At 36.9% G+C, this 27,663-nt stretch overlaps 2 protein-coding genes and 1 long non-coding RNA gene across 3 annotated transcripts in view; 2 read left to right on the top strand and 1 right to left on the bottom strand.

Moving 5' to 3' along the window:
- The first annotated feature begins 242 nt into the window (after positions 1 to 242).
- On the top strand, positions 243 to 5,210 carry LOC114538973. The gene is made up of 8 exons (XM_028559814.1): positions 243 to 310; positions 595 to 712; positions 913 to 1,385; positions 1,538 to 1,588; positions 2,242 to 2,316; positions 2,721 to 2,786; positions 3,979 to 4,186; positions 4,552 to 5,210. The coding sequence occupies exons 1-8, from the start codon at positions 292 to 294 to the stop codon at positions 4,559 to 4,561; spliced, it is 1,020 nt and encodes a 339-aa protein (XP_028415615.1). The 5' UTR covers positions 243 to 291; the 3' UTR covers positions 4,562 to 5,210.
- Positions 1,178 to 6,175, bottom strand: LOC114538974. The gene is made up of 4 exons (XR_003688834.1): positions 6,093 to 6,175; positions 3,603 to 3,712; positions 2,582 to 2,616; positions 1,178 to 1,266 (listed from the first exon to the last, which is right to left on the bottom strand). It is a non-coding gene; the product is annotated as an uncharacterized LOC114538974 (long non-coding RNA).
- A 13,310-nt stretch (positions 6,176 to 19,485) lies between these two features.
- The window catches only part of LOC114538970 (sushi domain-containing protein 2-like), a 64,127-nt gene continuing 55,949 nt past the window's right edge, over positions 19,486 to 27,663 (top strand). Inside the window, exons 1-4 of the mRNA XM_028559812.1 lie at positions 19,486 to 19,758; positions 19,861 to 20,238; positions 25,221 to 25,508; positions 25,614 to 25,730. Of these exons, the coding sequence (XP_028415613.1) occupies positions 19,486 to 19,758; positions 19,861 to 20,238; positions 25,221 to 25,508; positions 25,614 to 25,730 (1,056 nt within the window). The remainder of the gene's footprint in view (positions 19,759 to 19,860; positions 20,239 to 25,220; positions 25,509 to 25,613; positions 25,731 to 27,663) is intronic.

The raw sequence follows: 27,663 nt of genomic DNA, 5'->3' as shown, positions 1-27,663 counted from the left end.
AGTAAAAGGCCAGGCATTGCGAAGAAAAGACATGGAAGCAAAAAACGACGTCGATCTGTTCCTAGAGCTGTACGAGGGAGAATGGAGCGCCAAAGTAACATCTCAAGCCCTGGATAATTTGTCATTTAAAAAACACAATCAAGCCACAACTCCTGCCAATAACAAACGACCTACTAGCCCTGCGAACTTTCCTCAACGAGCAGATTTTGGAACTTAGCGAGGATGTGAAGAAAAAACCCTATGCAAGAAAATTGGAGGAAACTTGCTAATTCAGCCTTAGCAAGACTGATTATGTTCAATAAACGGAGAGGTACCAAAACGCTCATGTTTATGTTCTGGGAGACTGATATTATTCAATGCTATTATTTTATATTATAATATCTTATCAAAGGACAGGGCAATAAAAATCATTTTTGCCTTGTTCAAAACATATACTTTCACCTTTCTTACTTTTGGATATCACATGTACTTGTTTGTGGTAAATATGACTTTCGCGTTCTTTTAAATGCGAAAAAATAAGCTTTGGCAGATAAATAATTAAATTATTCAAAGTTACATGTATCTATACTAAACAAATAAACTTCATGTTAACAGGTGGGGAGGCTTCTCGAATGAAACTCGATGCTTTCCAAGGGAGGCCTTTGTGGGGCAACATTCACAACGAGGAAATAGTTTCTGCCCTTTCAGCCACTGAAAGAGAACTCTGCAAACGGTACGTGATAAAGTTAGCTACATTTTCATTATCTATATAAGTCAGCATAATGTTAATTGTAGAGAAAACCGGAAAAACAACTTACGCGCTTCATTACAAGGCAAACCTATAATAGTATAACGGTGACAGTCCAGAAAGGTTGAAACTTATAGTCCCATTATATAACCTGACGTATTATCCTAAAATAAATTAAACTCTAGGTTTGACATGGTGGAAATTCTTGGAAAACGAAACAGAAAAGTTCCCGTGTTGCTGACACCTGATGTAAAAGCTGCCATACTTGTCTTGAACAGGACAAGGGAAGATGGGAATGTGAACGAAGAAAATCCCTATGTTTTCGCAGTGAATGACGGAAGTTCAAAACAGTTTTTACGAGGGAACGATGTTATACGTCATGCATGTAAAATGGTTGATCTTAAAAATCCCGACGTGATTACTTCAACCAACCTCCGAAAGTATGTGGCAACTGTGTCGCAGCTCGTTGACATGGATCAAAATGAATTGGGATGGCTGGCAACTCATCTTGGCCACGACGTGCACATCCATAAAGAGTTCTACAGGATGCAAGAAAGCACACTTGAGATGGCAGTAGTTGGTAACCTCTTAATGGCCATCGATGAAGGGAGGGCACACGAATTTAAAGGGAAAAACCTGCGGGACATTACACTTCAAGGTATTGTCAGAATGATAAAATTATTACATCAAACACCAAAATAAGCGCCGCCATACGGCAGACAACTTACAATTATTTACATTAACTGATTAGTATAGGTAATGATAAGAATATGTGAAGAAGAAGAATTAAAATTTCTTATCTTATTCCAGACTTTCACAATACTCAGAGTGAAGAGGATGCCGAGTCTGAGTTAGATAAAGGTAAATATTTCTAAGTAACACTGTTATACCAATTCCAGTGGTGGTGTGATCCAGGTGCTGTAATATTGCGGTTAGTGATACACAGTATATATATATATATATATATATATTATTATAATATATATATATATATATATATATATATATATATATATATATAATATATATATATATATTGTGTATGTGACATAAAACTGTTCAATTTCAGTTAACAGGCTCTTGGAGACACAATTTATGAACATTAATACATCACACAAAACCTATATATAGGCAGGTTATATGCAAATCCTATAGGCAACTACATGTACCCTTAGTGGTTATAGCTTCAGCCGGCATCCGGATCTAAATAAACTTCGTAACTTTCTTAACTGAATTTGCGCGTTGATACGAACGCTAGTAAGGCACGTTTCTCTCTGTCTCTGGGTCTCCGTTAGTAAAGTTTATCAACCTTCGGTTCATTGCGACAGGTAAAGTTGCTTAATTCAAACAGCATATTATATACCCAACAAAGCCTTCAACAACCGTGTGTTATACTGCATATATTTTATACGTATTCCTGAAATTCTTCAGGCCAAAATCTTTAAGCTGAAGTCAGAAAATTGCTAAATTGCACTTTCTATGTTACTAAATATCTCAATATATATATATTGTAGAAAACCGATTCCCCCAGAGCAACATAACATCGCCATCGCTAACTTCTGCTGGCAAAAGGACAACGACCAAAAAGGGTAAGGCTACATATGTGGCTTTTACTAACATTAATTGCTCTCAAACAATAAATCGTTTTGCGAGCAAGTGGTACAATTGTCTTATAGTATAACTACTATAAATACCATTTTATGAGCGAAATAAACATTGCATAATTGCAATTAATTTCAGTCAATCTTTATCCCCACATACAAAGAAGTCCGAAATCCAATCCGAAAAAATATAAGGGCCTGAAGCCAATATGATGCGCACGTAAATTGGCAAAAAAATCATCAGTTCACTTACCAGGTTGTTTTCAGCCAAGCAATGTTCAATATTTTCTAAAACAGAAAATCAATATATATTACATATAAGATCTCCATGTATGGGATTTTCAATGGCTTAAATTTTCAATGCTAGACAGTTTTAAACTTTTTAACCCTAGGAACGAACAAGTCCACTGAAAAGTCTAAAAAACATTGTAACAAGAAAAGGGGAACCCTCGAGGCAGGTAAGATTGTTGCAAAAATTTTAATTTCTGCATCATCAGTGACGCATGAATTTGTATAACGGTTAACCACACTGACTGTAACATAATGACAAACACTTGAGGAACGAAGCAGACACTTACTCAGGCCTAAGTAAATTTGCTCTCATTAAATTTCACCTCTGCTATTGCATCGTTATCAATTCTTTATCGTCTTCGAATAACATGCTATCTAACGCACAAAGCAAAACCATGCAGCCGATTCGCGACAGAAAAGTTCGTAACTCTCACAATATTAAACATAGAATGCATGCAGTCCATGAATGCTTATCATATATATGTATAGTAGCTATTTTTGAGACCTTGGAAAATATTTCCCTATGCGGACCTCCAATCTGGTAAATCACATATATGGTAAATCACAAATATTTACTCGTTAACACATGCACGAATTAAAGTTTTTTTATTTGTCCGAAAAATGTGGATATTAACATATCATAATGCGTGGTCAAGAGTCATATGCTCAGAGGTTTCAAATTAAAAACGATATACCAACAGTCCATACCCATGCAAACGCATGCTGCGAAGATTTGTTTTATAGACTCGGCAATAGAGTAAGGTTGGTCTATCCCACGTCTTGCTAAGGATATTTTTTGGCCTTCTTTTGTGCACAAGGCACAGACCATTTTTTGAAGGGTAAATCATGCATAATCAGGCAGATTATATTCTGCAAAGGGCAAACCTAGTTAATTGAAGCTATTATTGCCACATTATGTTACTTAAGGCACTGTACAAAAATTGAATAACCTTTTGGAAATAGTGAGCAGTATTTGTACTTACTCTCCGCGCCTGTCTCGGATATATTTTGTCTTTATACAAAATCGGAACATGCTGAACAGAATACAAATATTTTTTCCACAAATCTCGGAAAAGATCATTCATTACAAGATCTACAAAGAGAATAAATGAAAATAACTTATCAGCAGAAATTAGTGGCATAATACTTTTATGGACTTTACATTTGAATTATCAACCGGGTAAGCTGATATATATGTAACGAACAATCAATTTTGTCACTCATAAGTCGTAACTAGACGAAAGACCGTCAGCCGTTCCATAATCATGTATTAACGAATTTAACTTACCCAGGTCAATAGCTAACTATGTTAACTTGTATTACATACAGTCTATAATGAATTTACTATAATTTATATAGGTCAGCAACGAAAGATGGTGGCGAAGAAAACGTGGACAACCCCAGAAAGAAAGGCAGCGTTGAAAACATTCCAAAAACACATTCAAAATGGAGTGCTACCCAAAAAAAACGAGTGTGTTAAGTTTTTGGAGGAGAATCACGGGATAGTACAAAACAGAACATGGACAAACGTGAAGGATTATGTGAGAAACTACACCGTGAAAAAGAAGTAAACAAGTTTGAATCCTTTTATATTTTATTCAGAGCAGAACGCAGCTTGTTGAACTTGCCTCTTTATATATGATATTTTAGCCAGAATGCAATTTCAAATTCTTCACCAGCATTCTCGTTAATGCCGCTCTGATTCTGATCGTGAATTATAGAAGTGAAGTTGCTACGTGAATGTTAAAAAACTAAGAAACATTGTCTTTGCTGGAAACAAATGGCCAGCGATAAAACTGAATGACGTCATCGTGTGAATCAGTCGTAAATCTGCAGACGTCAAACCAATTCTATTATTTTATGTTTTCAATTATAACCTCAACATAACAAGAATGTCTTATATTAATTATTAAACGGATCTCTTTTCTTCAGATTACTTTGAAAGTGATTCCAATGACAATTATGGAGCGACGACCTTAGAAGGACTATTGCAACATATAGTGACTTTGAAACTGATGACATATTTAGTGAAAGTGTACAGTAAGACCTTAATTTGTAAACAGACATAAGTTTAAAGCCATTTTGTTGCACAAACAATTTTCACTAAAATGTTCGCTGCAATTTTCTTCTGTTGTGATTCTAAACAATTCATTAGCCATGTTCTAAATGAAGACAGCAAGTCGGATAGTTATATGTTTGTCTACATATAACATGACTGCTCTAAGCATCGGACAAACAATGATTTAATGATGTACAAAAATAACACAAACAACTGCACCATACCTGACAGCAAAAATTGTTTGTGCAAGAGTCGCAATAAAACTTTTGGGTAACTGTATTAATTAATTAATACTTCTGATTCACTTGTGCTATTATGAAAGCTAAGAAGGGAAAACTATGACATTGAGTTGTGTTCAGATATTTTTGCACAGTTTGTTTCAGATTGTTTGTTATAACATGCAATGTGCATTTAGTGCAAGCTGTAAACAAACTTTTCACATGTATATATAATATAATCTAAGGTTTTCACACCATAAAGCATGATTCAATACAAATATTTTGTTTATGTAATTTTGTATAATGTATTGTATAATTTTAAAAATGTCATAAGTTGATTTATGTAATAGATGTATATATAGGCCCAGTTTACATTTCAATAAATTTAAGTTTGATTTTCATGGAAAACAATTATAGATTGGTATATTTTTAGCAATTATGTATTAATGGCAGATAGGTTTTGTGCTTTTTCATAATAATATACGTCACTCTATTTCTGTTTTGGCACAAATACTTTAAGACGAATGACTAAACCCATACAATTCTGCCTGCTTGAGATGAATTTTGGGTGAATAAACTGACTGGATTTAAAAAATAAGACAGCAATGCAGGCAGTAGTAATATACAATTAATAGATTAATGATCAAATATTACATTTGTGATATCAAACAGGGTTTTGAATTAACAGAGTACTGGTAGTAGCACAATTATTTTATTTTCTTACACAATTCACCCCTGTTTATACTACATTTAATTTACTGGCACAGCACAACAAAATGGGTACTCATACCCAATTTTATATTTTTACTAGAGTTCAGGCTACCTATACAAAGACAGACCTGTGAAATGAGCATGAGTACCCATTTTAGCCGTGCCCATAAGTGTAGCGTAAAACGAGGCTTATACTATATAGTATATAGCCTATCAAAATAGGTACTGGTAAAGCTGGCACTGCAGCCATTTTGTTTGCCCACGAGACCAAACAGTCAGGAACGTACATCAACAACAAGCTCGGAAAAAAGGAAAAGATCACTGAAAGGCAACCGCCCTCCGCTGTAATTTTAACGTAGGTGATATGCACCTGGCAATAGGGACGATAAATTTTGTTCAGACTTCAGATACCCGATTGCACAAATTATGCACACTTATAATTTACCCTCTGACAATAAAATTCAAAATTATCTTTCAACATGTACCTTGTGGGAATAAAAATCTTCATTTCTTAGATGATTAGCCGCTAAATTCGTCCAGGACAATCCCTTCTTTAGTTTTCCAACGGAATGGAGATTTTGCGACAAGCTTTTTATATATTATCTCATAATTTTTGAGTTCATGAATGCGAACACATATTATCCTCCATTGGATTGTATCGATCAGGTTCGTCAACCTTGTCTTTGACTCTGCCGTTTGATATCGTACTAGGTGATAATTTCGGAAAAACGGCAAGAAAAAGAATAAACCGTTTACCATATCACGAAATTCTGAAGAATACCATACAAAGGTCTTTTATCATCTTTTATTGATGGTGCGAGCATATAGGTGCGAGTATGCTCCGAGTGTCATCCGACACTTTCCGAATTGTAACCGGACAACAGCGGTCCCGTTCAAAATTTCCAACTGTATTTTATTGATTTATTCATATAATATCTACTATTTCTACTATTATAAAATGGCGCATAAACATTATTTGTCTTTTCTCAAGAAGCTGTTACGATTGTTGGACGAGTCACAGATTGAAAAGATCGATGAAAAGGAAATTCACATTGATAGACGACCATAAATACTACGATCAATGAGCATTAGGTTGACTTTAGCGCCAGTACGGACTGTTGAAATATTTTCGCCGGGCAGTAAAAGACGTTCATCAAATAACGCGCCAAGAGTACTAAAGTAAGTGCGCTTCACTTCCTACAGGCTCGGGGATTTAATATTAGGGACATTATTAAGCATGTACATGTAATGTAAGACGGCAAAACGAGGACGCGACTTAGACATTTCTTTAAATAAATACTATGGTAAAGAGTTGTTGTATATTATCAATCGTATCAATTTAATCAGGTATAAGACGTTGAAAACATTGTGTTAATATTGGGAACAATTCTGAGAGCCTAATTCGAGGTACCGCTCACTGCGTCCTACGTCTCCCACAACTAGAATTACAAATAAGTAAAACGCTGTGAGTGAATACACGTAGTACTTCCAGATAGTAATGGCAATATTGTGCGTCAAAAACTTAATCTTGTTTACATAATGATTAACTATACAATATTATATCGTCAATTCTCCCGAGTTGAGATCGCGTATATTACGCATTCGTATAGGATGAAACCGCAGTACTATGCTACGTGTGCTCAAAAAATCATCCTGACCAACAAAAATCGCTGAAATCGAGATGCACGTCAACAATATAGGGCTAAATATTTATTTATTTTCAGTGACCTATTGTATTGATAACATCGTCGTCGTGCCCCCGTCCTACATGCTTAAGGTCCCTTTTGGCATGCTGCGAGGGAAGATAATATCAGCATTTCATTATTGATCGAAACATGTATAATGTCTTAATGACTGCCATGCTAGCTGAATAAAATTGTGTATAAGTCATGCACAAAGCAGAAGCATTGTGCGGTCCTCGTGTATTACAGGTGTAGCACTGTGTGGACATAAAATGCAAGTCCACATTATGGAAAAATTCTTGTACAAGTTACCACAATGATAGTCGCATTTTATACACATTTTTTACACTGAACCTGTGAAATGTCATTGTGGGAAGACTTTGTTTTTCTTATATAATTCGCTATTTTTTTGTTTTTTTCGACTTTTCTGATATGTCCTGAACTGTTCGAGTTGTGTTTTTCAATGCGATTGAGGAAATTTCATTAGGATCCTCATTTTCAGATGAAAAATCTTGATAAACATTCTGTGGACTCGCTCTGAGGCCACACAATGTGCTAAGTCCGCGTAAGGTAAGACACAAACTTGTGGGAGCTCCCACAATGTGCGTTTCACAGATACACTATTTAAAACTAATAGTACTGATCTCAATACTTTGTCAAACTAATATAGTAACCAGGTTGATGCAATATTGTATGAACAGGATTGATCAATGTTGTGCTGCCAACATTGTTCAGAGTTGTTATTAAGATGTATTAGCATTTTCCAGTGTGCTTATATACCGAGTTAGTATGTTAATGACACTGTATATTTTACATTTGTACATTATTTGGTTAAAGCCCACTTATATAGTGTTGTTATATTGTATTAAATACATTTGAGACATTGCAACTAATCAGAACAATAATTAAAACTAATAACAGTGCTAAATATTTCTGCTTTATAGTAAAATTCTTCATATACAAAATTGTGTATGTTTACATAGTCAAATGTATTAATAAAATATATTGGACATTAATAAGAAAGAATATCACAATCATGACAGGGTATTTGTTTTATGCATCAATTTGGAGTATGACACATGCCATAAATAGAATGAATCATGATAAACATTACTACCAGTCATTAAAACTGAATCGATTCAGCAATCAATTATCAATTATTAATTCACATGTCAAACACCATTAATTTATAACACTATTTGAGCTATCCTTGCATATTTTGATTTTACAATCACAAGCTATTAAGCATATTAATATATTTGTGAGATATTGTTTTGTAGATTTTGGTGTTGACAAAGACATGCCCAGATATTCATATGCTAAAAAGTTGCCACAAATCCTTTTTAAAATCCAAATTTGCAGAGCCACTAAAGGCCCTTATCTAATCTTTCAGAAATGTTCGATTCTGTTAATAAATTAACTCCTATGTAGCTACAGAGTAACCTTACTGAGAAATATATATCATCTGGAATTTGTTTAGTATGTTGCACTTAGATGTTGCACTAGTAAGATTTTTTAGTTAACCACTATGCTGAAAAAGAGCTTTCTCAGTAAAACAAGTACAATCATTCTGGCATTACATGAGGACCCGCACAATGTGTGAAAAAATTAAGGCAAAAAGTGTTCGTTCCCATGGCATCTGTTTGGTAGGTGTTTGAGGTTGACATGTAGAAATTGAATTAACTTGCTCCTTTATTTCGCGCAAGTGTAATTTGATACTCGATCTGGCTAATAATTTATTAATTCTTAATAGCTAAACACGATTGTCAACGCCGCATTTAGGAGTAAAACGCGAAGTTGTTGAGCCGCTTGAGCGCGACTAGTCAATTCAACTTGCGAAATGTACTATCGAGTATATTTGCATTGCTTAGACTATAGCAAGAATTGGTATGCGTACAATGACTTGCTTTTTGGATATCCGAAATCTGGTGGAAAGCACGAAGGAAGCGCGACATTCTGATTGTTCTCCAGCGAAGTACAAAAGGTTAATATCGCTGATTTCAGAGACCGCGACGGCGAACAGCCATCAAACAACATCAACAGAAAACGACCTAGAGCCACGTCCGTTCGAATGGAAAGACATATCAATCTTCTATGCTCGCGCTCGAGAATGTCTAAATAAACTAGACAAATCCATACCGGTTCAATCTCCCGCCAAAATTACATGCCGCGCGCGCCTTCTAGCGCTATCATTAAATCGAATGAAATAACACCACAAAGCGCCACATTGAGGAAATCAATGTTTCTGTACCATCACCGGTAGGATTTACAAATGTCTCCATTGTTTATTTCAGAGAGTATGTAAACAATTATGTATAATCACTAAATGCATTTTTCTACCTTACTAACAATGCATATATAAATACTAATTGAGAGGTAAACTTTTACTCTAATTTCACAATAAATTATACCATAAAATAATTTTAGTATTCAAGACATAAAAAAATATTGCTGTTGTACAGTATAAAAATTGTGAGAATTCTTTCAGTGGACACTCTTGTGTCAGAAAGATGCAGTCATCTTTTGCTGACAGATTAAGAAGATGTAGTCATCTTTGCTTATTCAGTTGAAACTAAAAGTTTTCTGATGGTTATTACACAGCAAGTTATATCTAAATGAGAGTAGCTTGAAACTCCAATATATATATTATAATTTTACCATCAAGTACTGTTCAAGACATAAAAAATATATTGCTGTTGTACAGTATAGAAATTGTGAGAATTCTTTTAGTGGACACTCTTGTGTCAGAAAGATGCAGTCATCTTTTGCTGACAGATTAAGAAGATGTAGTCATCTTTGCTTAATCAGTTGAAGCTGAAAGTTTTCTGATGATTATTACACAGCAAATTATATCTAAATAAAAAGTACCTAGAAAACTCCAATATATATATTATAATTTTACCATCAACTACTGTTCAAGACATAAAAAATATATTGCTGTTGTACAGTATAGAAATTGTGAGAATTCCTTTAGTGGACACTCTTGTGTCAGAAAGATGCAGTCATCTTTTGCTGACAGATTAAGAAGATGTAGTCATCTTTGCTTAATCAGTTGAAGCTGAAAGTTTTCTGATGATTATATTACACAGCAAATTATATCTAAATAAAAAGTACCTAGAAAACTCCAATATATATATTATAATTTTACCATCAACTACTGTTCAAGACATAAAAAATATATTGCTGTTGTACAGTATAAAAATTGTGAGAATTCTTTTAGTGGACACTCTTGTGTCAGAAAGATGCAGTCATCTTTTGCTGACAGATTAAGAAGATGTAGTCATCTTTGCTTAATCAGTTGAAACTAAGAGTCGTATCACAATTATTGCACAGCATATCTGATCAAAGACAAACATTTATGTATAAAGTCAATGTAACATATAATTTCGCACAGGGTGCATGTACTAATTTATTTAATACTATAAATATATTTGCCATCATGTTCTCTTGTCCTTATAAATTAATGCTCTGTAAGTCTTATTCTGAACCAATTTGCAAAATCATTACAATCTGACAGATGCAATACAGTGTAAGTGATCTTATTTGTTGTTTTCTCTATCAAAGACCAGTTATTTTAATGTGATATTTTAAGGGTACTGTTATAATGCAATCAATTTATTGTGGATAATGTTTTAATAATGAAATAGTTATGTTTGTGAAACTGACCCTTGTCCTTTCCTTACACTGATCTTAGCCCTAACCATAACCCCAAACCTCAACCTTCCAAATTTCTTTTCCCACTGATACAAATGAGCCTAAAAAATTTTAAATTAAAACAGCAGCTACTGTACTGGTCCTACTGATGTCCACTAAACTACAGTCTCATGTAGACAGACATTTTGCGGTAGCGACTTTATACAAGGCCCGAAAAAATTTTTTGTCCTATACGTGATCAATAGAACTTGTTAAGGAAAAAGTGGCAAGGAAAAAAGTTCCCCCGCATGCAGCTACCGGATTTTATTGTATACAGACATTGGCCTTATTGTATGGCTGTTACAGTGGAATGACTAGGATTTTAGTAATAGCGAAGGCAGTACTGAGAAAATTGCTTTGACAGGGTAAGATATTTGACTCCCTTTCTATATGCGTTGATACTTATTCCGCACTGCCTTATAGCTTCACGCAGCGAGCATTTTTAAATTAATAACTTGTTAATAATAGAATTTCAACCCAGTACCTACTGCGAGTAATGAAACTAATAGTGGATTGATGACAGTTTTTGCAATTATATTTAATGAGATAATGCGCTCTGATTTCCTGACTTTTGCGGATTCAATCCGCAAAAGTTGCTTTTTCCAGGCCGTGCGGGTCGTCATGTAAGCAGGGTATACACTGCATGTGAGTGCATTTACTGCATTAAAGCCTAATGAGTTAAATATTGACAAATAAAATATACAATAAATATTGACAAATTTTTAGTGAACCATTACCAGCAAGGCTTCCCAACTGACAACTAAAATCATCTGGGTTAAACAGGTGATAAAAAACATATATTAGTAGCATTGAAGCTCAGTGGGTTAAAGATCATAAATTTAGGTTTTTGAGAGTTCATCTCACAATATGGAGTAATGTCAAGTTTTCAACAAATTTTAGCAAACTAGGAGAAATATATGCATATAAAAAATTTATCAATTGTATTAACATACAATAGGGTTAAGTTAAAAATGCAAAATGGCCCAGAAATATAGCAAATCGGTATGGAAATTTAAGTCGATCAGGTTTATAGCCGCAAGCCCATATCATATACACGAAAGATGGCAAGTCAAACACGAAATATACAAGTTAAATATATAAAAACAAACGCATAAACGTTTCTTATCTTATCATCTATACGTTTCAGCTTCTGGGATACGCATTTTTCTTTTTTTTGCTTAGTCTCCACAGCTTGCCAGGCAAGTCTTTTGTTGCGCATATATTTCCCAACATTGAATCTACGGGAATGAGATGCCCTTCTAAAAGGCATGATTCTGAGTTTCCTAGCTCATTTTTGTCACAAAAAAAAACATACGATTTTAGATTGGTTCCTTGGCTTGTAAAATATACCAAAAACGTACAAAAGTAACCTCACACAAAGAATGCTATACAAGCCGAATATGCAGTTGTTGAAACTTAATTTCCGCACGACGCCATTTGCGCCAAATGCCTCTAACAAGAAGCTCGCTTGAAGCAAAACATTTGCCGTTACCATAGCAATATTGATATCAAAATAAACCTCTTGTTACCCTCTATAACACTATTATACCCCCAAACACCTCACGAAGAAAGCGCTCTGGAAAAACATAGCCGAATATAAGGAATTCTCCGCTCGACAAATTCATTACCACTCTTCAGAAAATGTCGCGCGCCGCCAATAAAACCCGGCACATTCTAATTGTTCAATTTAGCGTGCAAAAATGCCAAGTATACCCTCATATTTTTGTGAAAAAATGGCAAAAACGACAAGATTCCTACCTTTTTCAGGAAGTTAAGTTACTCATCTATAGTCAGTGTTATGGTAAATTATTTTAATTATTAATTACCATGAAATATAACATCACACGTCTCATATAACTTCCGAAGTTTTATGTTACACCTCGATTGGTTTTTGCACGGGAATGTTTTGATTTTTTTTCTTTTTGTCATTATGAAAACGGAGTTTATAAATGAAATTATAGTGTCGTTTATCACATTACACATTCAGATTTATAGTGAAATACATTTGAGAATATTAAAGTTGTGTTTACCACAAAAAAATTACTTTTTAAAGCTGTGGATTTTCATATTATATTTAAATATTATCAAGTGTAAAATCTTCCGACTTTATTATACACGGTGAATTCGGTCAAAAATTTGGTCTTGTTATTTGTTAAACCGTGAAAAGTCCTGACCACATTCGAGTTTCCCTCTAATTTAATAAAATACATATATATTCTTTATTTTATGAAAACATAAAATTTATAAATTTCATAAAAATTTTGCGAAATGACAGTTATTTATTGACGTTTGAAAATACAAATTTTTGTCTCGACCAATCAAGAGCTTAGTGGTTCACACTGGCGCATGCGCATAACGTAGAAGACCGTCCATAGCGTGAGGTCCATTGCATAATGGCGGACAACTTTGATTTCACATTTGCAAATCGTGGGTGTAAATATCCGAGCGGAATTAGTACCCTCGCACGGTGCTCCGCACCGGCTCGGGGATGATGACAATGAGCTCCGTAGACGCTATCGTTTCGGCAGACAAACCATTGTCTTCATAGTCAATCTCCTAGAAGATGGAAATAAGTCCCACAACAAACAGAAGCCATGCCGTGTCCGCCACAAACCAAGTCTTAATAACACTTCGATTTCTTGCCTCGGGAAGCTTTCAGCAGGTGACCGGAGATACTCTTGCCAGCTTAGATAAATCCACTGTCTCCCGTATAATACGCCGTATGACCCTTGCTCTTTCACGTAAAGTTAACCAGTTCATACGATTTCCACAAACACAAGATGACCGAGACACGGTAAAACTAGGTTTTTACGAGATTTCCAATTTCCCTTGTGTAATCGGTTGCGTTGATTGCACACATGTTAAGATCCTAGCACAATCACAAAACGAACCCGGACTTCGTGAGCCGAAAGAAGGTACACAGTATAAATGTCCAAGGAATTTGTGATCACAAAGGTAAAGAAATTTTCACATTTGCGGATGCATGTACTTTGAATTTGTACTCTGTTATTACCGGAAGTGATTAATATTCATATTTACAAAATATCTCATTTTATTCGATTATGTATAATTTTAAAACATGCCCATTGATTTATATTTTTTACCATTTTATATTGTAGGAAGATCCACTAACATTGTAGCGAAATGGCCAGGCTCAACCCACGATAGCCACTTATTTCGAACATCCTCTATTGCCCACGATTTAGCGGGAACCAATATGGAAAATGGTGTTCTCTTGGGTGATAGTGGCTACGCCTGCATGCCATTTTTGATGACCCCCTACCAAGAACCAGAAACCTATTCACAGCGCCGATTTAACAGTGCCCACAGAGTCAGTAGGTGTCTCATTAAAAGAACCTTTGGTGTCTTAAAACGGCGTTTTCATGTCCTTCATGGTGAAGTTCGTATGTGCCCCAAAAGGGTATGTGCCATCGTTGTTGCCTGCTGTATTCTACACAACATTGCCATTGAACATGGTGACCCACTGGATGAAGAAGAGGAGGAACCCTTAGTAGAGGAGACCACTATGATGGTGTTGCTGTCAGAAATCCCATTGCAGCAACATACTTCTAATTTAATCAAACATTTTAATATTTAAATGTTAACGTTAATAATTGCCAGAAATTATTATACACATAAAATCAATTATTATGTACATACATTCTGGTAAAATATTGATTATTAAAATATATACTAATTTAAAAGTGCATTATATAGGACAAGTGTTAGTGATGATACTTAGTGATACTTGCTTTCTTCTCGGCTACTTCAAGTTTAAATTTTTCTTTCAATAATTGAATGTTTTGAATTTCAAAAGTAATTTTCTGTTTTTCCAACATAAGGACATCCAGTTGTGCCTTCTGGATATCCTGAGAGGTGACCTTTCTCCTCTTTTTTTTTCTGCTCCTCACTGCATGGCCTCTCCCACTGACATTGGCACCTTTGATACCTCCTCCACAATGGATAGTGATTCCTCTTCCACAATGGATGATGGAGTCTTGTCAACATCAATGGCAAATGATGGTGGCACATCACCAACAGTTGGGAAAATTATGTCCAAAATATTCCCAAGGTTGTTCTCCTTCTCCACAAGTGTTTCCTCATTCAAATAATCGATATTTATAGTTGTTCCTGCAAGATCTAGAAAAGTGAATAAATCATGAACAATATTTTTCATCAACGTATTAATGTATAAAATCATAAAAAACAAGGAAATTGTTCATTATGTTTGTTTCCAGAAATCACCAACGCAATGTGTTAATTCTGGTCAAAGTAATTAATATATTCTGTTCTTGTATTCATATCTGAATTTAGTAATTTTTGAAATTGAAATTTTATGCAAAATAGTGAAAATACTTTTAATTATCTTTATACTACTTATATTTTATATAAAATATTGGCAACAATAATCAATGTATATTATGTTTACGATGTAATATATATCCATTACAACAAGAAAATGCAGCAAAAAAAAGGTGCAGCAACAACAAGGAGCCATTTGAAATACAGGGTCTCCTCCGATACCACTTATATAAACGCCCGGCATATTTATATTTTTTCGTATTCACCAGATGCAATTCCGCCTTTTATTCCACAAAAACCAGGTTCATCCCCAATAACCTCAATTATTCTCTGACTCGTGGGATTGAGACCGGAATCAGGCTTTCCTCCTCCTTTCTTTGTCGTTGTTTTTCTTTCTCTTCCTATATCCTTTCGAGCCTCGACTTTCGTGGCTCGCCACTTTTCCCTCAAGTCATTTGGCGTTCTTTTTGCCACACCAAGTGCATTGACGCGGTCCGCCATCATTTGCCAAACTTCATTCTTCTTTTTGTTTGTTATGGTGTTTGAAAATTTTTCCCGACTGTTCTCAATATTTTCTATAGCAAACTGTAAAGATTAACGCGCATTCAGGGGCAGAAAAATTTGGCTTTCGTACTCTTTTTGCTGACTCCATCTTCGTTTTGAAAATTAAAATTTCTCGCTCTTCGGCCGCATAGCAACACCTAGCAACCACTGGGAATAACCGGTTTTAACCTGTATTGGCTTGTTAAGATTGAGTTTATCCAGCGGATAGTTAGACGCGAGACTAAACGGGCTTCGCATAACCCAGTTTTAACCACCGTTTAACTATCCGTAGGATAGGAAATTTATACGGTGGATAGCGACTAAACGCCGTTTAAGCTAAACGCCGCGTACGAACAACCGGCCCCAGAAGTGTTTTGTCTATTTTGGGCAGTTGTTGCAGCACATTTGATGCGAAGTGCTGAAAGACGCTGCCTAAAAGGCGATCGAGGGTCGATCAGTCGAGAGTTAAGTACGAATTTCCAGAGTAAAAGTCGAGGTTCGAGGAAAAAAGTCGAGAATCAACACTAAAAAGTAAAAAGCCGACAGTAAAAATTCGAAAGTCAATCGTAAAAATGCAAGAGGAAAGCTATAGTTATAAAAAAAATATTTTTTAAACCAAAATATTGTCGATACGTGTATGCAAAAAACAAAATCGTACTGAAAAGTCAAGAAACGTATACAATCAAATCTTTTTATGTCTACTAGAAATACATGCATGCAGCAACCCCTCGCCTCGGTTAAACGAAATTAGTTAAGCGTAGGGATGTTAACATGATTGTTAGAAAATTTATGTTGGGTTGGGGGTATTGAAGGGTACATGGTATGTGAAAAATAGAAATTTGAGAAAAGTATGGAAATATTTTTCTGCGCGTGGAAACACTGTAGTCATAGCAACTCGCAACGGCCGTATATTTTTAACTAAGAATCAAAGTTTACCCTCACAATGGCAAAAATACGACAAGATTCTTACCTTTTTCTGGAAGCTAAGTTACTCATCTATAGCCAGTGTTGTGGTAAATTATTTTAATTATTAAATACCATGAAATATAACATCAGACGTCTCATACAACTTCCGAAGTTTTTTGTTACTCTTCGACTGGTTTTTGCACGGGAACGTTTTGATTTTTTTTTCTTTTTGTCACTATGAAAACGGAATTTATAAATGAAATTACAATGTCGCTTATCACATAACACATTCAGATTTATAATGAAATACATTTGAGAATATTAAAGTTGTGTTTACCACAAAATAATTACTTTTTAAAGCTCTGCCGGGTGAAATATTATCAAGTGTAAAATTTTCCGACTTCATTATAAACGGTGAATTCGGTGAAAAATTTGGTCTTGTTATTTGTTAAACCGTGAAAAGTCCTGACCTCATTCGAGTTTCCCTTAAATTTAGTAAAAATACATATATTCCGTATTTATGAAAATATAAATTTGTAAATTTCATCAAAATTTTGCTAAATGACAGTTATTCATTGACGTTTGAAAATACAAATTTTTGTCTCGACCAGTCAAGAGCTTAGTAGTTCACACTGACGCATGCGCATAATGTAGAAGACCGTCCATGGCGTGAGGTCCATTGCATAATGGCGGACGACTTTGATTTCGCATTTGCACATCGTGGGTGTAAATATCCGAGCGGAATTAGTACCCTCGCACGGTGCTCCGCACCGGCTCGGGGATTAAAAACAATTACTGAACTTCGCGGATAAATGTTTGTATGCTAATGTACTACAAAGGAATGTTTTGCGAACAGTTTATAGTTCATCTTCTGCCCAAACTTTGAGTAACGGTATTCATGCATGCAGTTTTTATATAAATGACGTCACGTAATTACGTTAACATTGAACGGGATAAATGAAGAACTGAATGTGCGTTCTCGCAAATTGTTTTCAACAATTTATCTCACTGAAATTACTAGCCAACCAAATTTTTAGCTGGCCAGTCCTTGCGTTGTGCTGCGATATTCTATATTTTTCTCCAAACGTACCGCGACAACTATAACATTTTTAGCAGTTTTTGGCATTAGAAAAAAATACTTAAGGTGTGGAAATATTCCAGAGTGTCATTTCCACAAATATTGTGCTGTCGATGCTACCAACACAGTCTGCTGTGCCTGTGCATGCACGTGGTCGTACTTGATATTTGACTGTGATCGCAGTTAAATTTGAGTCGCAATTATCATCTGCGATTGCTGTTGTTACTGTGGCCGTGTCTGTCGTTGTATCTGCAGACGAATCTGTGGTTGTCTTTGCAATTGTATTTCTGAATGATTGAAATTATAAGGGCAGGTGTGTCTGCGAAGAAATATGGCGTTGTTGTACATGGAATTGCATCTGCGGGCGAAACAGTGCTTGTACCTGCAGTTGTGTTTGTGCGAGTCTGGTATAGTAGATAACTGTTGTAACTGCTGTTATTGTACTTTTTCTATCTCTTTGTTGAATAATTATTCAGTCGCCATTTTGATCTTACAATTACCTGAATGCATAACATCCCCCCCTTCCAACGTCAACAAACGTAGCTACGTAAAATATGGAACTAAAGTTAAAGTAATTCATATATTAAGTGTTCAACTTAGCTGGTTTTCTGGTCTTCTCGCAAATGTAGTGTTTTCGGTGAGTCCGCGATTATGATTTCTGAACAGAGACTGCTTGTCTTTCACCCCAAGCGCTGCTGTTTTTTCTGGTGGATGAGGAGCTGGTGCTTCGCTTCCCGGGTTTGGGTTATCCAGGATTTCTTGGTGGCTCATATCGTCAATGGTAGCGTAACCATTCTTTGCTTCTTCCCCTTTTGATCTTTCCTGGTCTAATAATTTTATTAAGGCTACTCTGCTGCAACTAAGCCTTTGTTGTCCACAATATACGACTGATGCGATGAATGCTGCGCGACTACAGTTGCCTGGCTGCATAGTTTTGACCCTGGTTTTGGATTCCTATGTGTTCGCAAGGTTTCAGTGGAGGTTTTCCTTTAAGGCCCTGTCACACTGTTGCGTATAATAGGAACGTATGAGTCGCGTATAAAGATCGTTTCCTTCATTTTTATACGCACGAAAAAGTCTGTAAAAATAGGACATTTTGCATAAAATATTAAACGTATGAGTATCGTATAAGTAGCCTGTCGCTGGCGTATGCCAGCGTATGAATAGCTTACGAGAAGCGTTTGAAATGCGCGTGTCAAGCATACCAAAGGCGTTTCACAGACTTTAATCGTATATAAGCGGGAGTATTTTCACACGGCTCCATTCGAGAAAATGGCAAACCTACAGTGAAAAAAGAAGAAGACACCATGGCAAATAAGAAGACATCATCTACCTGCGGACGAAGAAAGGGAAAGAGGACTCCATCGTCAGCCGTTGCCAAAGCTGACGAACAATGTGTTTGGCACCTGCAGATGTAGTTGAACCACCTGATGATGATGCACTTATTCCTGAGACACCTTTGAATAATGCGCGACATGTTCCTGAGCTCTCAAAGTCCCCAACACAACCTTCCCAAGACTCCCGTAATTCATCGGCTTTATCATCTGAAACCATTGATGACTTCACTTCCTTCCCGGGCGGGCTGATAGCAAGGAAAAAAATAAGAAGAAGAGGGCGAAAAAAAACTTCTACAACCTCACCGCCACAGAAGAGGAGCTGATGCTGGAGTTTATCATGGACAATCCTGTGCTGTGGAATGTGAAGATGACAAATTATAGGCGAAAAGACAAGAAAGAGAATATCTGGGAAGAGCAAGCACATCAGATGAATAAGACTGTTGACATCCTCAAGGGCTGGTTCAGATCGCTGCGCGACACCAATACGCGCCTTGACAAAAAGAAAAGCGGGGATAGTGCTCCAAACCTGACTAAGAGTGAACAGTGGATCCTCTCAAAGTTTGCCTTCCTGAAGACTGTCACTCGCCACCGACCGGAGCCCATGCAGAGTGTAAGTATACAACCATATTACCTTAGCAACACGATAACCAAGTAATTTGAGACAATTTCCACATGATATTTTTGGTTTTTTTAGGTGAAGGAAACCATCTAGCTTTACAGAGGAGATCTCAATGCTGCCGAGAGCGCCTGCGCTGGTATGCAAGATGTCTTAGATGAAGTCACTCCAATACCATCATCTACCGCTGGAAGGTCCCACAAGCGACCTCAGGACACAGAGAGTGACGTCCTTGAGACTTTACAGAAGAAAGTTGCTGAGTCTGGCACTATCCTCAACGACATCTACAAAGCTAAACAACAGCCCATTACAGCACGAAGTGTCTTTGCAAATTATGTTAAAGAGAGCCTTTTGACTATGTCCAAGTCCAAGTACACGAAGGCAAGGTCCTCCATCAATAGGTTATTGTCTGAACTCATGGATGAGGACAGCGATGATGAATTTCCAAGTGCAATGGCGGCTCCATCTATCAAAGTGAACCAACAAGGGATCCCTTCTCAACCACCCCACGATTCGCACCCCACTACAAAGTCACCCGAACATTACTAGTCTTTCAGGATTTCGAGACATCATGGAATCTACTGATGATGTTGGATTTCAGGATGAGGTTCTCAACCTTCAACCACCAACGTGAAAGAAGTATTGACTATAGACCACGGCGGCTGTATGGCTTCATCATTGTCTCTCGGAGGGCAAAGGCATCGTTACCTACAAAGAAGTAGGGGACACTCTGATAGTCATTTGGTAAAGCATCGGGGATGGGGAATCCTATAGTTCCGTCTTCTGTTAATTCTTTGATTTCAGAGTTGTTGTAGATATGTGCGTCCGATGATGACCCTTTACCACCGAGGTCTGCCCAGATGAATTTATAATATGCGTCTACAAGGCCCATGAGTACAATAGAGTAGAATCCCTTTTAGTTGAAATATTGGCATCCACTTTTTGGTGGACATTTGCAGGCAATGTGCTTTCCATCTATAGCACCACATGTATGGGGGAAGTTCCACCTCTTGAGGAACTTATCAGATATGGCACGCCATCCCTCTGGCGTGGTAGGGCAGGTCATTACTTCGGACATGTATTCGTCGATAATGGCTTGGCAAACCTCTCTGACAATAAGTGACTGGGTGTTGTGGGGGACCCTCCATCCGTACTTCATGGCTGAATACGTGCTCCCAGAGGCAAGGTGTCGCAAAGTCAAAGAGAGCTTCAGCCCAGGCTCCAGGGGTCGCCTATACCAGCTATGTTTCTTGCTGATCCTGCAGGGACTCACTCTTGCTAGAAGCTCATCAAAAATCTCGGGGATCATCCGCATAAAGTTCTTGAAACATCGCGTATCCTCGCTTCGGAGTTCCACCAGAAGTTGGTCGTAAATGCCAAACTGCCTTCGCCTTCCGATCCATGATCTCATCCATACCTCACGTCTTTTTCTTTTTCTTTTTCTCCTTTTCCTTCTGTTATTTTCTATGTGACGAATCGTCAAAGCTATGAGATCAAACTGGTATTCAAGAACAGCTAACTCCATCCTTTATCCTCGAAGGTACAAGATGATATGAAGGCATCCAACATAAATATATAATATAGACAAAAAAATGACATGCTATAATATTTATAATTATACCCTTTCTCGTAACGTTTGCAATACGCTGAAGATACGACGACCAGGCGTTAACTATACGCTAATTGTACAGTAAATGCGTTACTTAATCGTCAGTCATACGCTAAGCCCTCTATGGACGTTAAACATACGTCACACAAAAGTTAGACCTTCGTTACTGATGCGCTATCAACACATTAGTTGTACGGCACACTTACTCATTTGCGTATGATTAGCGTACTCAACCTATTAATACAGTACATTTAGCAGCCTTCTGCCGTATTCCGCGTATGACTAGCTTATCTTTACCGTATAAACCATACGTCCAAACACGCACAAGATTTTCTTCCTCGGCGTATACCAGCGTATGTGACCGTGCTCGGAACGTGTATAACTTACGCACGACGTACCACCGGCATATTTCAGCGTATTCCGGCGTATGCGTGATATTTATCATACGCTGCCATACGCTAATGTGATACGCAACAGTGTGACAGAGCCTTTACATGGATCATTCGTCTCTTGATATTAATTGTGTTATATGCTTCGGGCTCTAACAAACTGGGTGCTATCAGGGGGTCGGTTCTCCCCATACGTAACTGGGAATTAAGGTGACAGTCCAATGCATGCTAATGGTCTTGCTCGATAAATAAACAAGGGTTTTTCCTTGTCACTGTTCTTTCTCCACAACGATTCAACGATCTTTACTGCCGTCTCAGGTTCTCCGTTGGCTTTTTGATGCTTTAGATGCTGAAGACCACAATTTTTCAATTTTGCACTTGCATAATTTGTACCACAGTCTGTTGTCAGCTTTTCTGGGATATCATATACGTAGTTTGTGTTATTTAATGTAAATAATATTATGTCAGATGCTTCGGCCCATGCCATGGATAGTCTTGAGTCTTGCTTGGCATCATTGGTTTTTTCTTTTGCGCTGCTGCATAGTCATGGCATGTAAGTAAATACAAATCGTGTATCTCACTCGCAGTCTTTTGTTGCAATTCCTGGTATTTGTCTTGTGTGACAGATATTCTCTCAAGCGTGTTGTCTTGAAGCGCCTTTTTTCAGGTGGAATAACATTCAAAATGGTTCTGCTGAGCGTATCTGCGATGATTTGCTTTATGCCAGGAATGTATTCAACTTTCAAGTCATCTACTTTCACTTTCAGCATCATGGTCTGAATGCCCAAGGATGTTGACAGCTAAGGCTTGCGGTCTCTAACGGCTTGTGGTCAGTCTGGACGACAGTTTCCTTTCTTTCTCAATATAGTTGATCAGCTTATCTCGGCTGTACGAAGCTTGCATAAACTATGGACTTGCCTTCGTGTACGAGGACAGCGCCGACTGCATTCTTCCAAGCGTCAAACACTATCTTGACATCTTTCTTGACATCATAGCAGGCCAGTATAGGTGCTTCGCAGCATAGGTCTTTGATTAGTTAAAAAGCATTTTCTTGCATGTGGTCTGTCCCAGCGGAAGACGTGCATGTGGTGTGGCAAAAACCTTGCTAGCTATTGTACTGATCCCAGAGAACGACGGACATCATCTTTGTTCTCGGATGCTGGCATGGTTTTCATCGCTTTAACTTTCATGGGATGCGATTTTAGTCCATGTGCTGATATGAGGTATCCTCCATACGACAATTCCCCTTTTCTAATCTTCACCTTGTCAAAGTTTAAACTTCAATTTCAAGTTGTAACTCCGAGGCCGATTAAGGACTTGTCGTAACACAACATCGTGATGTGCTATATCATGGGCAGCTACCAGAAAATTATCAAAGTTGGGTCAATCTTATTAGCGTATGTCCCTGGCATGGATCCTGTTGCGTTTTTACAAATCTGGATGTTGGATGAGACGCTGTTTAAAGTTGTGGTCAATTTCGTGTATTCGCGCTTCACAAAGTTTAAAGCTTTGGAGACTTTTCCAGACATGCCTTGTCAATAATGAAGAATTTCACCTTGATTTGGTTTTCCTTGTGTTTCACTTTTAGTGTGGCATATCATCTGGGCACGATTGATTTTTGGCTTTGTGAAAGAATTCTCTTATGTTTTTTCGTGATTCGTGCATTGGGAGCAACACTTTGTATTACCGGTCATGACACTAACCTGTGCACCAGTGTCCAATTGGCATTGCAATGTTCCATGGCTAATTTGGACAGCTTCTCATCATTTACCAACTCTTAGCCTGTCCTCTCCGCTGTCAACCTCATGGGGCCTCAGGGTTTTGAGGTGTAGTAAATGCAAACTTTTGGCTAGCTTTTTTTCATCATCAGACCTCCCAGTTTCTTCACTCCTCTGTCTATTCTTTCCACACTTGCGGCAGGTTTGGTTATTGGCCGGACATTTCTGATTTGTTTGTGACTAGTGTAACCACATCTTTGACAATTTGGTGCGGTTTGGCACTCTTTTTCAGTGGGTCTAGGTTATCTGGCCTCATTTGATGCCTTCGTCTGGGAATTTTTGTTGATACTTCATTCACTTTCACGTTTGGATCCTGTGATTACTTGCATTCCATGACTTCAAATAATCTCCGTATATATGATTGTTTTTTCTAATGCTAAGTTTCCAAACATCGTTGCCTTTTACCCTTTCATGTTACATTCATTTTGTGTGTTCGACTACTATTTTTTACTTTTGACTTTTTAGTTTTCATTCTCGGCACCCACACGTATTATCTGATACTTAAAGAATAGACAGCATGCTCTTTATTTAATAATTTTTTTCCCCTTAAGTACAGTTTAAACGAACCGAGGCCTTAAATACCATTATCAGTCTCCGCCTTAAACAATCGTACCTTAGTCACCTTCCTCGTAAACTCTGCAAGCATATCCTTCAGAATTCAAGTTTGGTTTCTATAGCATTTCAACAGAAGGAAATTTGATATAATGAATTTTCAGTCGAGCAATGGCCTCAGATACGCGCGAAACGACTTGCAGATTGTTGTGATAGGTCCGCACATGCTTCCTGAAACGTGCAGTTGCGTAATAACGTAAAGTCAATAAAAGCTTAATTTTTGCCGGAATTGGATTCCCTCGTTCGTTATGAACAGAAATATCCGCCTCTATAATGTCAAACATCCCCCGAAAACCATGCCTAGTTATAATCTAAATCTGCTTCTAAATTGTTCTTCATCATAAATTTCATAGTTGAAATAGTAATTTCTATTCTCCTTTCTGTTCTTGCGTTGCAAATTGTCCAATTGTTGTAATCTTTCAAGCTATAGATTCGCCATGTTGTTTATCACAACTTTTTGCGAGTGTGCATATTTCAAGAAAGGTATGACCTACAGTCAAACTCCACTCAAACTCGACCTCTATTTCGAGAGTGAGTGCGTTTGTGAATGGTCCGAGGGCAAGTGTAACTTTCCACTTATTGAGAGTGAAAGAACCTCAGTGAGCGCAGAGTTGCACTTTCCAGTAATGAGCAGTCTACTCACTGAGTGTGAGCGTGAGTAAGCTTTTAGAATACAGGCGTTAGTGTAAATGGAATAACATGTGAAACGTGAAATGTGTAGCTTTAACGTGAAATGTGTAGCTTTATTTATAGTTATAATAGTGAAAATTAGCAAACACAGCATGCATGCGTCGCCTGTAATCTTCTTAAAAATGGCGTGAAATGACGTGAGCTAACCGCATGGGGGTATCATTAAATGCGAACAAAATCAATTTCATTGGAAGAGCACCAACAAAGATGGCCAATATCTGATTGGCTCAATTAAAAAGATCTATTCAGTTTCTAAAGTGAAAGAGTCTATTTTGAAAGTGAAGCGTATTAATTTTTTCCAAAAAACTAACCCTACCCCATGTACCTTCCACCTTCCCCTATTTTTGAGATCACTATTAATATATAATAATTTCTCAGGTAAACACAAATGGAGTGATTTCATTTCTTGTCGAAGTGTCACAGTTTAATCCTGACCCATTCCCTCTTGGAGATAATCGACGTTTAATCGCACCATTCTGGGCTGATATCGACACAAGAATTGGCGGCGTTGTTTATTACAGAGAAACTCAAGAACTTGCTATGCGAACAAGTGTCTCTAACGAAATTAGAAGGTATTTTGTTCGACAAAGAAGCTTCACAGCAAAGTGGACGATGATTGTCACTTGGCTCGATGTAGCTCGGTATCGTGGACGTTCCAATTTGCGGGTAAAAGAAAGACAGAGCAGTCTGTGCTGTACAAAAACTTTAATTGAATATATATATATATATATATATATATATATATACATAAAGCGTTATCTTTTGATATAGAATACATTCCAGACGATATTAGCAACGGATGGTGTAAACTCATTTGCAATATTTTACTATAACAAAATTGAATGGACGTTTGGTCTTCATAGCAGTTCTCAAGGAGTCCCTGCGCAGGTTTGTGGTTAATGTGTATTGAGTATACTCATAACATTAGATTATCTCATCTTCATAAGTAGGCCATAGAGTCCAGTGGCGTAGCCAGCATCGATAATTGGGGGGGGGAAAGATATTCATATATTCATGATAACAGACTGTAAAGACAATTGATTTGAAAAGAGATTAAACCTGCGTATCACGAATATATGAATATTGCCCCCCCCAATTATCGTTCTGCCTACGCCACTGATAGAGTCCTATGGATCCGAATAGCGCTAACCGGCATTCATGCAGCCCGCGGCCCCATGTTTCTGATGTTCAACAACTCTATCCTTGTGAATGCAGAGGAAGGGAAACAATTTGTTTTTGGTAAACTTGTATTGCAACTTCTTTTGAAATCCTATATATATATATATATATATATATATATATATATATATATATATATATATATATATATATATATATATATATATATATATTTAACATACATATTTAACCGATCACTCGATTCTGGGATGTATATTGATGACTGGAAATGCGCGCGAGTAATTCCTATTTACAAATCTGACGACAAGCGAAAATGTGAAAATTATAGACCTATCTCCATACTCCCCATTGTAAGTAAAATTTTTGAGAAAGAGGTTTTTCGCCAGCTGTATGATTATCTTTCTGAGAGCAGTCTACTATCTAAATTTCAATCAGGGTTCAGACCTAAGCATTCGATCATCTCTGCTTTGATACAACTGTGCGATAACCTACTTAAAAACATGGACGACGGAAGATTGAATTGCGTAGTCTTTCTCGATATCAGAAAAGCATTTGACTCCGTAAATCATGAATTCTGATCAATAAAATGCATAATTTATTTGGAATAACAGGAACCCAATTGAAATGGTTTGAATCATATTTGAATAACAGAGTTCAACAATGTCTGATTAATGGAAAACTATCAAATCCAAAAACGATAATATGTGGAGTCCCTCAGGGGTCCATACTTGGTCCTTTATTGTTTATATTGTATATAAATGATATGCCTGATTCACTGATTCATACAATCCCCTCACTCTATGCTAATGATACGGTAATCTGTGCATCTTCTAATGACTGCATTGACCTTATTAACAAAGTAAACATTGATCTTGAAAATTTATCAAATTGGATGCAACAAAACAAGCTTGTAACGCATCCTACCAAATCTAAACATATGTTTATTGGATCTTCCTATAACCTTCAAAATAAAGTAATTTGTAAACCCATTGTAATTAATAATAAGTCAATTCCAAGAACGGATAAATATTCGTGCCTTGGTGTGAACCTTGACGAAAGGTTATCGTGGGAAACACACATTGAATCTATCTGCTCTAAAGTTAGTGCTGGTATTGGTGCAATAAGACGAGTTAAACCTTTTGTACCACTGCCGACGTTAGTATAGGTAATAGTATGGTTTCGAGTGCAATTTGGAAAAAACATGCACGAGTGAGTTTTTCAAAGACTCAAAATAGCACGAGTCCGAAGGACGAGTGCTATTTTGGGTCTTTGAAAAACTCACGAGTGTATGCTTTTTTCCAAATTGCACGAGAAACCATACTATTACTTGTTAATAATATACATGAAAATGTTCGAGACAAACACACGAGTATTTCTTGTATTTCTTGTCCCTATGTACATTTTGTTGATCGATTTTTCCTTTATATTGAATATTTCCTTTAGCGACGTTATATTTCTTAAATATTTTGTTGTGAAACCATTGTTTTAACGTTAAAAAGTCGCGAAAATCCAAATTTCCGTTTTTGATTTCCGTCGCCATCTTGGTTGTTTTGTTTGGGGCAAGCATTATATTTTTCCCGCCAAAACGTAGCTCAAATTTGATTGGCTGATATAGTTATGACAGCCAATCAGATTGGTCTGTTACAAATTTTTGCACTGTTGTTACAGATTTTTGCACTGT

The sequence above is a fragment of the Dendronephthya gigantea genome, unplaced genomic scaffold, assembly GCF_004324835.1.
Source record: "Dendronephthya gigantea isolate DGI-Jeju-01 unplaced genomic scaffold, DenGig_1.0 000192F, whole genome shotgun sequence".
NCBI classification, from domain to species: domain Eukaryota; kingdom Metazoa; phylum Cnidaria; class Anthozoa; order Malacalcyonacea; family Nephtheidae; genus Dendronephthya; species Dendronephthya gigantea.
This window is presented reverse-complemented; position numbering and strand designations above follow the sequence as displayed.